Raw genomic sequence first — 13,072 nt, 5'->3', positions numbered from 1 at the left:
CCCACAGGGATGTTAGCGGATATAAGGCGCGATCGACGGTGATGTCGAACTGCCGTTGGGTTGACGAGCAATAATACGTGATGACCTCCACGCAAAACAGCACCAAAATTCACCTTGATAGAAGCACATTGGCCTGAGATCCGGTGGTGCTCGTTCCGATATGTCCATGTCTATCCACGTGGAAGCGATCAAGACTCACCAGATTCAGCCCAAGTGTATGCGGATGTTGGGGTTGACCATATGAACAGACATCGTTTTGTGTTGACCCCACCAGCCATCATGCATAAGCTCCGTGATCAGTCCAGCCTGTCGATCACGGCTAGGCACGAGACGATCCAAGGAGTAGACTGGAATATTCGTGCCGTCAAGATAAGCAAGGTTCCAGTTGGAGAAGAGAACATAGCAGTATTACTCGCATATAAATCTGTCTAACCAAGTTCATCCATGGTCAAGACACGTGATACACAGTTCTGCCGGTCTAGCCCAGATTGGCTGTGGCGATATCTTGGCATGTTTGGCACATATCAAATACTTGGCATGTTTGTTCTGACTGACTTGAATGCTTGTGACGTTGATTCTAAGGTCCCGATGCGGTTGCCATCCGTCCTTGAAGCCATGCACGCAGACACGATCAACATGAGCCGGCACTACCAAGTACCTACTCGTAGTGTTGTGTCCCGACGTCTACTGACTGCACCAAGCTCGTCGAACCCCTGAATGTTCTGACTACCGTCAGGATGGTCATTGGTCTTATGATCCTGACCTCGATTCCTACAATCACTGGAGTTGGGCAGGCGTATTCCGCACAAAAGACTCAAGAAGAGCGCAAGAAAGATGCAGTGCGAATGAAGAAGTTTTATATCGACGTCTTCTGCGACCCCACTAGCCCGCGAGCTTCCGACATTCACGAGAAGAGGATTGTCTTAAAGGACGACCGGGTGTGGATTGGACCGCGTGAAGCAGTGAACCCATGTCCGCAAGGCTATATTGCAGAGGCATTCTATATTGAATACCCGGATAACGAAGTAAGCGATCCGAAGTTGTAGGGTGTACATCTATTCAAACCGGAGGCCAATGTATACTAATACGTTATGAATGGGTAGAGAGTTCCAGCTCCCCTCGGCCTTGTCAGTCAGACAAGGGCAGATCCACCACTGCTTAACTGGCTGTATGTTGACAAGGATACTATGGAAGTGAAATATGGAAATAAGACAGCCAGCATCGCCCACCACATCGGCCCGTGGGATTGGACAGAGGATGAACGGGTGATAACATTTGATGAAGCCGCGCAGTTCACTGTCGTTGAGGACCTAAGGACACGGCGCTGGCAGCTGTATCATGACTTGAATGATGACGGTCTAGAAGGATACGTACCAAAGAACCGGCGTAAGGTTCAGGTCAATTTATTGAGGACATTGATGCCAGAGGCGGCGACCTAATAGATTCGAGCGGAGGAATCAAGTAAGCCAATAGGCACCTCGAAGAACATGTCACCGCGGAGAAGCATGTTCCTACTGTGGTAATTAGATATTCCTCACCTGAGATTGAGTGGTTGCTGGGAGATCTCGTCCGCTGGATCGAAAATTATCTCCAGTCCCTATTGGCGCACTGCTAAGCATGTCCCCGGCCACGTCCACCAAGGTATAGCGGGCTGACAAAAGTTTATGTTTAAATTCAGAATATGGTCTTGACGTATTTACGATGTCGAAATGAATGCGAATGAGTGGCCTACAGTCCGAGGGATACCTCTAGTCCGTGTCCAGAGACCGATCACCTAGATAGGCTATTCGACTGAGCGCCAGCGGACCCGATACCCGAACCCCTTACTACGGTTGGTAGTTAGGCACACCGGCGACCCGCTTCTGCACGTACTCGTAAGTTTGAAAGAGGGTGTTAGGTAACTCACTAAAAGCCAGAGTTCCACTCATCCAGGGAGGCCTATTTGTTTGTAGTCAAAAGATCTCCACACTTCTAAGCACGGCATATTGTGGCGACCAGCGATCGTGGTTTTCTGATGGGCCAGGTGAAATAGAGTCTGAGCGCAACGTCAAAAGATCGAACGATATAAACAGGACATGATCCGCGGGAGAGATGTCTGCCACTAAAGAACAAAGAGGACATTTGCATTTTTCAAGCGCCCGACAATCTCAACCCTTTAGCCATCCCCATCTTAACCAGAGGGTGAGTGTCACGATAAAGCTTTGAGGGAAAGCACTGCAAGATCACTTGACACACGCCATGGCGCCCGATCTGAATGCTCGCTGGCAGGACCAGAATATCGTGAAAAAGGATGGTCGCTGGTCAGTCGACGGGTATGATTCCATAGATAGCATCAACGCTGAAGTACTTTAAACTCATTTTGCACCAGGAGGCCAGTTCCCAGTCTGGCGCCGACTTTTCAAGAGTCGCCTTCCAATATCCCAAATCACTATTGTCTGGGTCTCATGGTGACGGCACCGCCCAATTCTGCAACGCCGCCTCATACCCACGGTGGAGCAACGGTGATGGCAACTATGGTCAAAGGGCAGATGTTGAATCAAATGGTCTGCCCTAATCATGACCCGGACTCACAGGGCTCGGGTGCGAAGATCTACGGCCCTGGCGACAGCTGGTACGAGCCACCAGGTTGTCATCATGTGCGCTCAGAGACTGTTGGAGACGAGGAGGCGCTGTTCCATGCATTATTTATCGTGGAGAAAGAAAAGGTCGACAAAGACGGCCTTTCCAGCCTGGTTGTGATCGATGCTGACGTGGAAGAAGCAAAACAGGCTAAATAGAAGATAGGCTCCTATGCTTGAGATTGTGGCTTTAAAAAGCAATATCTCTGCTCTTGCAAATGGGGATGGGATTTGTCTTCCCACATGAACACATTTCCTGGTCTATCCTATTGCAATATATCACAGATGCAAGAAAACACTCCCGAGGCAGGTCGTTGCTAAACAGGCGATCTGAACGCAGGCGAATATTCTTGAGTAGAAGAAACCACGGATCGCATTCAAGAGAAGTCCATTTGAATTTTACTTGTGAAGAAGTATAGTTACGAACAACATGCACGAAGCATCCGATCCCAACATTTTGTGTGGCCCCTTCATCAGCGTCCTGGTTGTTAAACCCGAGTCATGAAGCAGGTCATTGTGTTGGCAGATGCTTTCGAGTAGATATTGGATTCAACAGAACACTATTCAGGAAGTGCGTGGTTTACTTTTATAGTTGTGAATCAGGAATGCATTGTGTCAATGGAGCGCTTATTGTGCTCCACTAGCATATCTAAAAATCTTTAAAGCCTATCGTGGACATAGGTCCAGTTGTTTGAGACTAAGCTGGCATTTTAACCTCTTCCAAGGTTGGAAGTGGAACGGAAGGGTTGCTAGCTGCGAAGGCTGCAGCCATTTCATCCAATGTGTGATATGGAATGGCAGGATCAGCAGCCGCGAAGGCTGAAGCCTTCTCGGCCTTCGGAGGGTAGATCAGACTCGTGTTGACCCACTGCTTGATTGGCTTGGCCTGTGGACCAGAGATGAGAACTTTACGATCCCATCCGTCACAGACAACGGCTCCCCACGGTCCCAGATCAAGACAGGTTCCATAGTCAGGCTGGGTGTAAGGCAGAGTCTCAACTTTTAGCAGATCGGCTGCCGCATTATGTCCAGCTGAGCGACCTAGACGCTGTGCGTGCTGGCACGACATTAAAGCGTAGTGGCCATCCTCATCGGTCTTCGCGAAGGCTGTGTCACCCGTTGCAAATATCGCCTTGTTGGAAGGCACCCGCAGATCGCGGTCAACATGTAGGCGCCCAAGTTTGTCCTTATCGCCGGCGATCTGTTCAGTAAGTTCCGTAGCATGCATTCCACCGGTCCAAACGACGGTGCGAGCTTCGATACGCTCTCCACTAGCTGTAAGAACACCAGTCGAGTCAATCGACACGATTGCCGCTCCAAGTTTCATCTCGACTCCTAGGTCGTTGAATGCTTGTGTAATAGCTGGGCGTGGGCCTGCTCCCAACTCTGGCCCAATATTATCTGCCCGCTCGACAATGACAACGCGGACATTAACATCCTGACCCAGAATTGAACGTAATCGCGAAGGCAATTCAGCAGCAATCTCGATCCCTGTGAAGCCACCTCCCACAACAACAGCTGTATCGCGTGCTGTAGTAGGAGAGAGGGAAGTTAGGCCCTGTAAATGCTTCTCGAACGCTGCCGCTCCCTCGAGTTGGTCGATATTGAATGAATGCTCGAGGAGTCCAGGAATGTTTGGACGTACCAACCGGCTGCCGGCAGCTAGAATCAGTCTGCTGTAGGAAAGCTTGGATGATGTGCCAGCTGCATCCAAAACCTCCACCTCCTGTTTTGTGGTGTCGATATTATTGACGGTTCCTTTGATAAATTGCACACCAGTCACATTGAAAACCTCGGTCAGAGAGGCGGTCATATTTGCCGGATCTGTTTCGTATAGCCTTGGTCGTATGACCAGCCTAGGCTCAGGTGCAACGACTGTTACTTCAATCCCAGCATCATGAAGGTCGATGAGCCGCTTTGCTGCAAGCGCACTCCAGAGTCCCCCGAAGCCGGCGCCAACGACCAATATTCTTTGTTGCATTTTCTGATATTTGCTGATATTTGCTGATGTTGAATATGATACTTGGTTGTCGAAGATGTTGGTTCTTGGTCGTGTCTGCTGGAGAGCGTAGTCTTTTATAGGGATCTACGCATGGAAGGATTGCTTTGTACGGCACTCACAGCAAAAGTGACCTACGCGCCTCGACAATTCAGTATTATGTTCCATGGTACGAACCCATGCTCGTCGATAGCGAATGACAGAGTGGATGAGAGCTGCTCTTGCAAATTCTCGCTGGCATTTCCTCTCCGGTGTGAGTTGTTGAGCCAATTTCTTGCGGCTTGTATCCCTGCTCGGTTGACGGGTAGCCATTTTGCAACCCGTTCCAGATAGACGTGACGAGTAACTTTTGCGCCCCCCCCCAAGTGTCCCTAGTTGGTGATGGGTATCTGATACAGAGTGTGCCTACAGTTAGTGCAAGACGGGGCAAACCTTTCCAGACAGTGCATCTAGGACGTCAGCCTCGTGCACACCGAGACTGACACAACAATTACAACGGTGAGTCAGGTCGTGCCAAGTCAGAGGAATTGGTTCCGGCCTTTCTCCATTTACGAGGGATACCCGAGTCCCCGAGTCCCCGAGTACCCGTATCTTTTAGGATATTGGTTCCCCGGGAAGCCGTCCTGTTCGTCTTCTGTCACCCTTGCGTTTGATCCTCTTGCAGAAAGCCCAACATAATTCATCTAGGCTGTGGAATTGAAGTTCGTTTAAGAATGGATCACGAACGGGACCATCCATCGTCCCAAGGTGGAGCCAACCGAGTTTCCCTTGCATGTGTACCATGTCGCACTCGACACGTTCGATGTGATGCCAGCAGACCTGCTTGCCGCCGTTGCCTTGCAAATAGCAAACAGTGCCGCTATGCAGAATCTCGGAGAGGTGGTCTTACCCGCTCTGCCTTGGCCGCCCGCCGGAATGTTGCAGCCATAGCCAGCCTAGACCGAGCCTCTCATTCGACGTTCTCGTATGCTGGAGTGAAGGAGTTTGAGGGGGATAGGAGCCATTCTTCTTACACAATGGACGCTAGCGATATGTCTCAAATGAGTAGCGCCACGCCGTTCCTTGACGGCGTGAGTGTTGTTGAATCTGGAGGCCTTGAAAACCTCGGGCTGGCAGAGCTTCTCGACATTAGCAGAGACCCATGCATTGATCTATATTACAAGCACTTTCATCGATTTCACCCATGCGTGCTGCCAAGACGTTGTCTAGAGAAGAAGCTTCAGGATACGACCAACCAAGCGAGTTTACGGCCCCTGATTGCGGTCATGCGATATGTCGGGTCGCTATATTGTCAGTCAGACCAGGCTGATCGACTGAGGGGGAACGCAAATAGTATTGGCGTGAAGACAGGGCGGGACCTGCAGGATCCTTTCATGGTGCAATATCACCTTATCAACTCTGTGGCCCAGTACTGGTGCGGCGAAGCTGCTCAGTCTCGGGAGGAGATGGATCGTGCGATATCCCTAGCTATGGACCTTAAGATGCATCGTCAGGAGTTCGCAGTCACATATGGACAGGGAGACTCAGTATTACAGGAAAGCTGGAGAAGAACGTGGTGGCAGATATACGTCGTGGATGCCTATTATGCGGCGATGAAGAATGCCACGACCTTTCCAACTTATGATGTTGATGTTACCACCGAGCTCCCTTGCGAGGAATATGAATATGAGTCTGGAGTACGTATTTCCCTAACCTTGCCTTTCCATTTACATGTTTAATATTACACTCAGCTCACAACGACAATTTGAACTCCCAGGCAATACCTGAACCAAAGACGCTTGATGACTTCGACTCTCGCGAGTTTTCAGCAGAAAGTCATGTCTACTCGTCATTCTCCTACCTCATTGGAGCCGTCCGTGGCGTATCTTCAGCCATATCTACCTGCCACTTAGACATGCTGAACGGTTTTTCGCCACCGGTCCTTGAAACGGTCGACGCCGTCATCGATGGCTGGATGCTCCTTCTACCGAAGTCGAAACGCCAAATCCTCTCCAAAAATGGCGAGTTCGATGAAATTATGTTTCAAGCAAATATGGCAATTCATGCGTAAGTTTTTGTCCCAGCCGAATTGTTGACTGGGACCGTCGTCATTGGGTCCCGGGTTCCCTCTGTCGTCCACAGCAGAATCATTCGAGGACTTGATTTTCGTCGGTATGCAAGCCTGAGAACTGACCTGCTATAGAGCCACAGTGGGGATCCATAGACAGTTCTCCGAGCTGTCATTTGATCCTCTGGAGATAATCTCGAGTTGTGCGCCAACAGCTCCACAGCCATGCAGTCGGCGGCCCGTCGAATGTGAGAACATTCATACTGCGCGTTGTCTCAAAGCTATTGAGGCACAGGTTCGACTTTTAGCCCTACCGATGCGGCAAGTCACTCACACACCCTTTACTGTATGTATGATTGCCACTGGCACGATCTCGCTTCTAGCGGCGTGCAAATTCCATCTCGTTGGGCATAAATTGGCCCTCACGAGACATCAAATAAGAATGAGCATCGGCCATCTGAAATCATTTGCAAATGTATGGCCACAGGCGGAGAGAAGCCTCCAGGAAATTCAAACCATTGCACGGGAAGTATTGGGTCGAAAACCTTCGCAACAAAATCGTGTGCGAACGGTCGAAATGGCGTCGAATAGCGACAGCAGCTTGTCAGCCTTGGGCTCGGGAGTCTCGAGTACTTGTGGCTGGTCTTCTTCGATAGAAGGCTTCCAGGCTTATTTTGACTTTAGCAACCTATGCGCTGATCTGACCTGGCCGACTGGGTATTGATCGAATTCTTGACCATTAGCTGCGCGGAAGGACATAATCGTGTCCAAGTGTCAACTCTGGAGTGAGTACTAGCCATGGGGTACGGCCTCGTGGATACTATTGTCGCCGAAGCCTAACGCCGATCTCTGATCTGTGCTTTGGTAGTACCTCTGCCTGTCACCATAAACATGAGTAGTCAGTTCGGGTCGGGAGCACCAAGCGCCTTGAGCATGACAAATTTGGCGGTATCGCCACGCCAATGCAATGGAGGCTAGAGGACCAAGAAGTTGAAGCGGCATCACAAGGTCGGACTCATCTGGGGACGGGGTCTCGTCTGCCTTCGTCTTCTCGGAGGGCTGTTCTTTACTCTCTCTCATGCAAAGTCATACGCTCATTGACTACAGCGAGCAAGGCTGAAGATTGGGAGGATTTTCAAGGCCCTTCTACTGTCCATGTGAGAAATGCGCACCTGCCCAATGTCTCCTCACCCGTGTTACAGCGCGCTCATCGCAGAAATGTACGGTGTACGGAAGCTGCATTAGAATTGGCCTGATTGCATAAACACGATCATAAGCCCGAGCTTTCTGAGTTGGTTCCACAGATCTATGAACAGTTGGACGCCTAGACGAAGCTGAAAGCCAGAACGGAGGGTAGAAGGAAAATCCCCCAAATGTGTCTCTCTTATTTGCCTTAGGCCTAGGGTTTGCATCTTCTGGAGCGGAACAGGGATACTTTTCAAGGAGGCGTGGGATCTTGGCGGCGGTTTACAGCCAATTTCTAGGTACACTAGCTTATTTAGCTTAGCGCAGAATTATTACTAATAGCGGCCGCTGTCCGTGACTCAAATAGTCATTACACCTTGCTAGATCTAAATTTGGCAACTTAAGCGAGTCAATATGGATGACGATTAAGATGTCTGACTTTGCCACTTAGTCTCTGTTCTAGTTTATGTAGAAATTTACTAGGCAGTGGATCTCCAGGAGCCCCTTCCCATGATTTCCAACCATTCCAAGTCCTGAAGCAGCGGCACTTTCATCGACCGCCAAAGGAGGCATTCTGGCCAGCGCGCGGAGTATTAGTAACAAAGTGTGCTAGCGTGTCACGTTTTTGCAGTATTAGTACGCGCTAATCAAGGCTTGGCGCCAATCCATCTCCCCTAGTAACTAAGGCAGAGTATGTATTCACTATATCCTACTTGTCTGGGTGCTTGTCTTTATTTGCTAGGTGGTATATGGTTTGTACTCAGAAACCAGCCAGTAAGTGCAGCGCGGTCAAGCACATCCCAAAGAATTCCAAGCTATTAAATTCGCACAATGATTAAGTGAGCGCGTTGTCTGAGGAATCTCACCATCACTTCACTCGCCCACTTTTTCCCTCTGTCTTTCGCGTCAACCATTCCAGCCAAAGCCAGTAACATCTCACAAATTCTCCATGTGAGCCATAGGCAGCACCATTCCCTGAGATGGCGAATCTAGGAGGACGTTTCCACACTATTGGTCGGACAGGCACATGGCAGGTCCGAGCGATCAATTCCGTCAGTGATGGGGACAAACGGCATTGGCCGGGCAAGCCTACCTACCGACCAAGTGGAGAAGAGCGCTATTTGATAATACTGGGGAATTCCTGGGCGAAGAAGGATGGAATCGATAAGGCGCAGCCTGGTAAGTCTAATAGTAGTTGATGATAGATCTAGGATCAACATGGAAAGGGTCAAAATCCTGGATGGATAGACTTTGGGATCATCCCCTCTACCCAACACCTGCTTCTTTCCATGAGGCGTGCAACTATTCTCATCCTCGGCTAACCTCTCTGTAGGAGTCCAATTCTATATTGATCAACTACCCAATGGCTATGCCTTGTTCGAAATGGATCAGCCTGGAGGAAGTGGCAACGTGTACAAGAGATTATTCGGACATCCTTCAGGTCGATATTATGACTCAATACCGAGATTTGAGCCTCATTTCTTATGGCTCATGTCAGAGATGCAAGGCCAGTGCGATTGCGTGTTGTGCTCCAAGGGAACGCCCAGGCCGCCTGCCCAACGGACGCGAAAGATTCCTGATGCCTCACTTCTCCCTTCACAGAGACGATATGCCATCAGAGATGCAGGTAGCGAGTCTTCGAGCAGATCAGAGTCCGCCGTTGGCCGCGCGGGCGGCACGTCAACCAGACCTCAACGTCAAATCAAAGCTGCAGGAGCTCCATTTGCAACAGATGAGAGGGGAAACGAGGACGTCTACAAGCTGCTCGTCAATAGGTTGTACAAAGCCAGAGATAGTAGGAAAGGTATTGAGGACGACATACAAGAGCCAAATCATATGGATTGGCGAGCTACACACGATTATGGTGGCTATGGCGAGAATGTGACCAAAATCCATTTGACATCGGTTGAGCTCCAGCACTCATTCATCCCCCGAGTAGGCGAGCTCGTCCTGTGGATCCCCAACTTCTTGCATGAACACTCCCTGATGGTCGACGAGAACTCTGAGTACAAGTATTACTCTTTTAGCCAGGAATGCTTCCATGGCCACCCTGATTGGCGGGCTGGAGTTATCGCCGAAGTGCCCTCGGCGAAAACCGCCAATGGCCCGATTGACTTCACTGACATTCAAAGCCTCCCAAAGAAAAACACGTCTTTGAACACTGCAGGTTTTCGAGTTGAGACATTCCCTGACCCAAACGACGAGGTAGACAAGTCAGCCTCCAAGCAGTACCGATACGTTCCTTTGAGAAATATTCGACCTCTTTCACACTGGCACATGCTCCTCCGAGGTATCCCACGAGACAGATGGCATGCCTCAATCAAAAATGCTCTCACTTGCATGACCAGTATGTCATTATTGGAGAAATTCTGGTTCAGCGGTGAATGGCCAAATGCCCACATTCGATGCAAAGGCATATTTCTGGGCCCAGAATTGATCATTGTCGGAGATACTGTCCGCATTCGACCAGAATCTTCAGCATCGGGCGCACCGAAGAGGTGTACAGATGTCATGATTGTTGACCAGATCCGGTTGAACCTTCTGAACATCGATGCGGAATACACACTGCCAGACTCAGGCCATCTTGCGTCTTCATACACGATCACACTGAAGGGTCGAGGATACACTCTCGACATACACCGCTCCTATGAAATCCAAGCGCAAGGTACTGATGCGATGCGCACTGAAATCCCCGCTGCAGTGCCATTAGCTGAAGTGAAGACGGTGTTCAATTCTGTCGGAGCAGCAGATTATGGCCATTGGTACCATCTCCATGATCCAACCAAGAGATACGAAATCTCTCATGACATGGTCCTTGGTAGAATGCACGAAGCAGGCGCTGTCCAGCTGTGGACTGGTCAACTTCAAACACAGGAAGCCCTTGACAAAAAGCTTGCCCCAAAACTCGACTTTGACGTATATGCCATTGAGGCTGCTCGTCGATTCGCAACGCAAAACGACATGAGGCTAGAAGCTGCCCCAGACACCGAAATTCGCTGGTACTTGGGCGACCACCGGGCTGATGCTCTTGATCTCGAAATCTTCAATGGACAGAAGATAGGACGATATGAAGAAACACGAGATAAAGCAACTCAAGAGCAATGGCGAAATCAATTGAAGCTCTTGAATGGACAATCAGTGACTCCAGACATGTTCAAATACACCTCGTTCACTGAAATTACATTGCCAGGTACACGAGGCCGCAAACCTGGGTCGAAGGTCATCAATGGTAAAGTCATTCGACCAGGGCAGCCAGGGTATGACGGCGCTGGTACCGAAGACCAAGTTAAGCCGCTGGGGACTCCAAAGCACAAACAGTACAGTCAATTGGCGGGAGCGGCGCTAGTATCCACGGACGAAGACGAAGAGGGCGAGGACGAGGGCGAGGACGAGAGCGATGCCGATGCTGATGTCGCAACGTCCGAACTAGGAGTTGATAACTACTACTCAGCTCCGGAAGATCGTACAGGCAGTGCAGAACCATCTGGAGGCTCGACATGGACGAACAAACCAAAGCCTCTTTTGACAAAGACAGAGATCATGAGTGGAATTGAGCCGGCGGACTTCGATGATTACTATTCTTCGGAGGAGAGTTGGCTGGAAGCCCCCATGCCTTTCGCCAGGGGAGGTACTGAAGAGTCGGATGGTGGTGATTACCGTCCCGAGCCCGAACCCCAAAGCCAGGAGAAGTACTGAAGAATCGTAGGGTGACGCTTATGGTCCCAAATTCTATGGCATTGAAGGCCAGATTACGTGAATTATGCCTTTCGATTGTGAAAGAATGCCACTACCTGTACGGTGTCTCACGCAAGACATGGGACAGGTTTCCGCTGCAAACATTGTTGTGGTTTTTTGATGGTAGAATTGGACTGGTGAGTGTAGTGCTATGACAGCGTCGTGCGACACACGATGACTCACAGAGTTTGACTTCGTTCAACAATTTTCGGATGTTCTAGAAAGTAATGCTTTGAGCACAACTCCTCCAACAGACAGTGACCACAACTTGCAACAGACAGTAAGCACATGTGACAAATCGAGCTCGACAGGATTATATGGTCGATTATGGCAGCCGAGTGGACAAGGCTGAGATTTCCACGAGGCTGAATCTTTGACGCTGCCAAGTCCTGCCGCAGAAATCGGCTCTTCCTGATTAGAGTTAGACCGCTCGGGAAACTTTCTTGTTTGTCTCCTGTGAAGACGCAGTCTTGGCGACACACAACCAAAATTCTTAGCCGCAAAGTCGTCCTCGCACTTCGAGATTGGATTGACAACGACCATATCAAGGACCATCCTCTTCTTTCCAAACGCCGACAAGATGGTACGTCTCACCCTATGTCGATGCGAAGCCTCTCAAACAATTCCAGACCAGCCCCCGAAATACTGATGCTTGCCAAACAGGTCCGCTACGCCCCCGCCGAGCGAATCCCCAGCGCCAAATCGGCTCGCAGCCGTGGCAGCTATCTTCGTGTCAGCTTCAAGAACACCCGTGAGACTGCCCAAGCCATCAACGGCTGGAAGGTCGGCCGCGCCATCCAATACCTCGAGAATGTGCAGGAGTTCAAGGAGGCTGTTCCCATGAGACGATATGCTGGAAGCACTGGACGAAGTGCACAAGGTACGCACATTCGTGTCACCCATTGATGAAAATTTCTTGCAAGAGGCGGAGCATTCTACATCGATGTCAATGATGATGGATTTCCAATTCAATCTTTCTATTTCTATTTTGGTTGATGGGCAAGAGATGGACCGTAACCAGCAGATATTTGCGCTGCTGCGGGGGGTTCTTCCAAAGAAAAAAACATGCACAGAATCATATCGAAACTAACACCCTCTCGCTCCAGGCAAGCAATTCGGCGTCTCTAAAGCCCGCCACCCCGTCAAATCCGCAGAGTTCCTCCTCGGACTGCTCAAGAACGCCGAAGCCAACGCCGACACCAAGGGCCTCGACACCTCCAACCTGATCGTCAAGCACATCCAAGTCAACCAAGCCCCCAAGCAGCGCCGCCGAACATACCGTGCCCACGGTCGCATCAACCCATACATGTCCAACCCCTGCCACATCGAGCTGATCCTCACCGAGGCCAACGAGGAGGTCAGCAAGGAGTTGGGTGTGACCGGCGGAAGATTGAATGCCAGACAGCGCGGTGCCCAGAGACGAAAGGCCATCACTTCATCATAGAAAAGGATTCGGATGGTCTTGTGCGTTTTAGATGGAGAAAGTCT

At 50.2% G+C, this 13,072-nt stretch overlaps 6 protein-coding genes across 6 annotated transcripts; 5 read left to right on the top strand and 1 right to left on the bottom strand.

The window, feature by feature from the left end:
* Positions 1-737: 737 nt before the first annotated feature.
* Positions 738-1,439, top strand: A1O9_10663 (uncharacterized protein; the record flags this gene model as incomplete). Its single annotated transcript, XM_013400351.1, has 2 exons — positions 738-1,025; positions 1,104-1,439. 2 exons carry the CDS (start codon positions 738-740, stop codon positions 1,437-1,439), a joined length of 624 nt encoding a protein of 207 aa, XP_013255805.1.
* Positions 1,440-2,238: 799 nt separating this feature from the next.
* On the top strand, positions 2,239-2,777 carry A1O9_10662 (uncharacterized protein; the record flags this gene model as incomplete). The annotated part of the gene is made up of 2 exons (XM_013400350.1): positions 2,239-2,312; positions 2,369-2,777. The coding sequence occupies 2 exons, from the start codon at positions 2,239-2,241 to the stop codon at positions 2,775-2,777; spliced, it is 483 nt and encodes a 160-aa protein (XP_013255804.1).
* Positions 2,778-3,315: 538 nt separating this feature from the next.
* On the bottom strand, positions 3,316-4,599 carry A1O9_10661 (NADH dehydrogenase; the record flags this gene model as incomplete). The annotated part of the gene is made up of 1 exon (XM_013400349.1): positions 3,316-4,599. The coding sequence occupies one exon, from the start codon at positions 4,597-4,599 to the stop codon at positions 3,316-3,318; it is 1,284 nt and encodes a 427-aa protein (XP_013255803.1).
* A 1,034-nt stretch (positions 4,600-5,633) lies between these two features.
* On the top strand, positions 5,634-6,667 carry A1O9_10660 (uncharacterized protein; the record flags this gene model as incomplete). The annotated part of the gene is made up of 2 exons (XM_013400348.1): positions 5,634-6,297; positions 6,348-6,667. The coding sequence occupies 2 exons, from the start codon at positions 5,634-5,636 to the stop codon at positions 6,665-6,667; spliced, it is 984 nt and encodes a 327-aa protein (XP_013255802.1).
* Positions 6,668-8,829: 2,162 nt separating this feature from the next.
* A1O9_10659 (uncharacterized protein) lies at positions 8,830-11,545 on the top strand (the record flags this gene model as incomplete). The annotated part of the gene is made up of 2 exons (XM_013400347.1): positions 8,830-9,028; positions 9,183-11,545. The coding sequence occupies 2 exons, from the start codon at positions 8,830-8,832 to the stop codon at positions 11,543-11,545; spliced, it is 2,562 nt and encodes an 853-aa protein (XP_013255801.1).
* A 636-nt stretch (positions 11,546-12,181) lies between these two features.
* A1O9_10658 (60S ribosomal protein L17) lies at positions 12,182-13,028 on the top strand (the record flags this gene model as incomplete). The annotated part of the gene is made up of 2 exons (XM_013400346.1): positions 12,182-12,464; positions 12,691-13,028. 2 exons carry the CDS (start codon positions 12,182-12,184, stop codon positions 13,026-13,028), a joined length of 621 nt encoding a protein of 206 aa, XP_013255800.1.
* Between the last annotated feature and the right edge of the window lie 44 nt (positions 13,029-13,072).

The sequence above is a fragment of the Exophiala aquamarina genome (assembly GCF_000709125.1).
Source record: "Exophiala aquamarina CBS 119918 chromosome Unknown aczIA-supercont1.14, whole genome shotgun sequence".
NCBI lineage: Eukaryota > Fungi > Ascomycota > Eurotiomycetes > Chaetothyriales > Herpotrichiellaceae > Exophiala > Exophiala aquamarina.
Note: the sequence above shows the minus strand (reverse complement) of the source record. Positions and strands in the feature narration are given on the sequence as shown.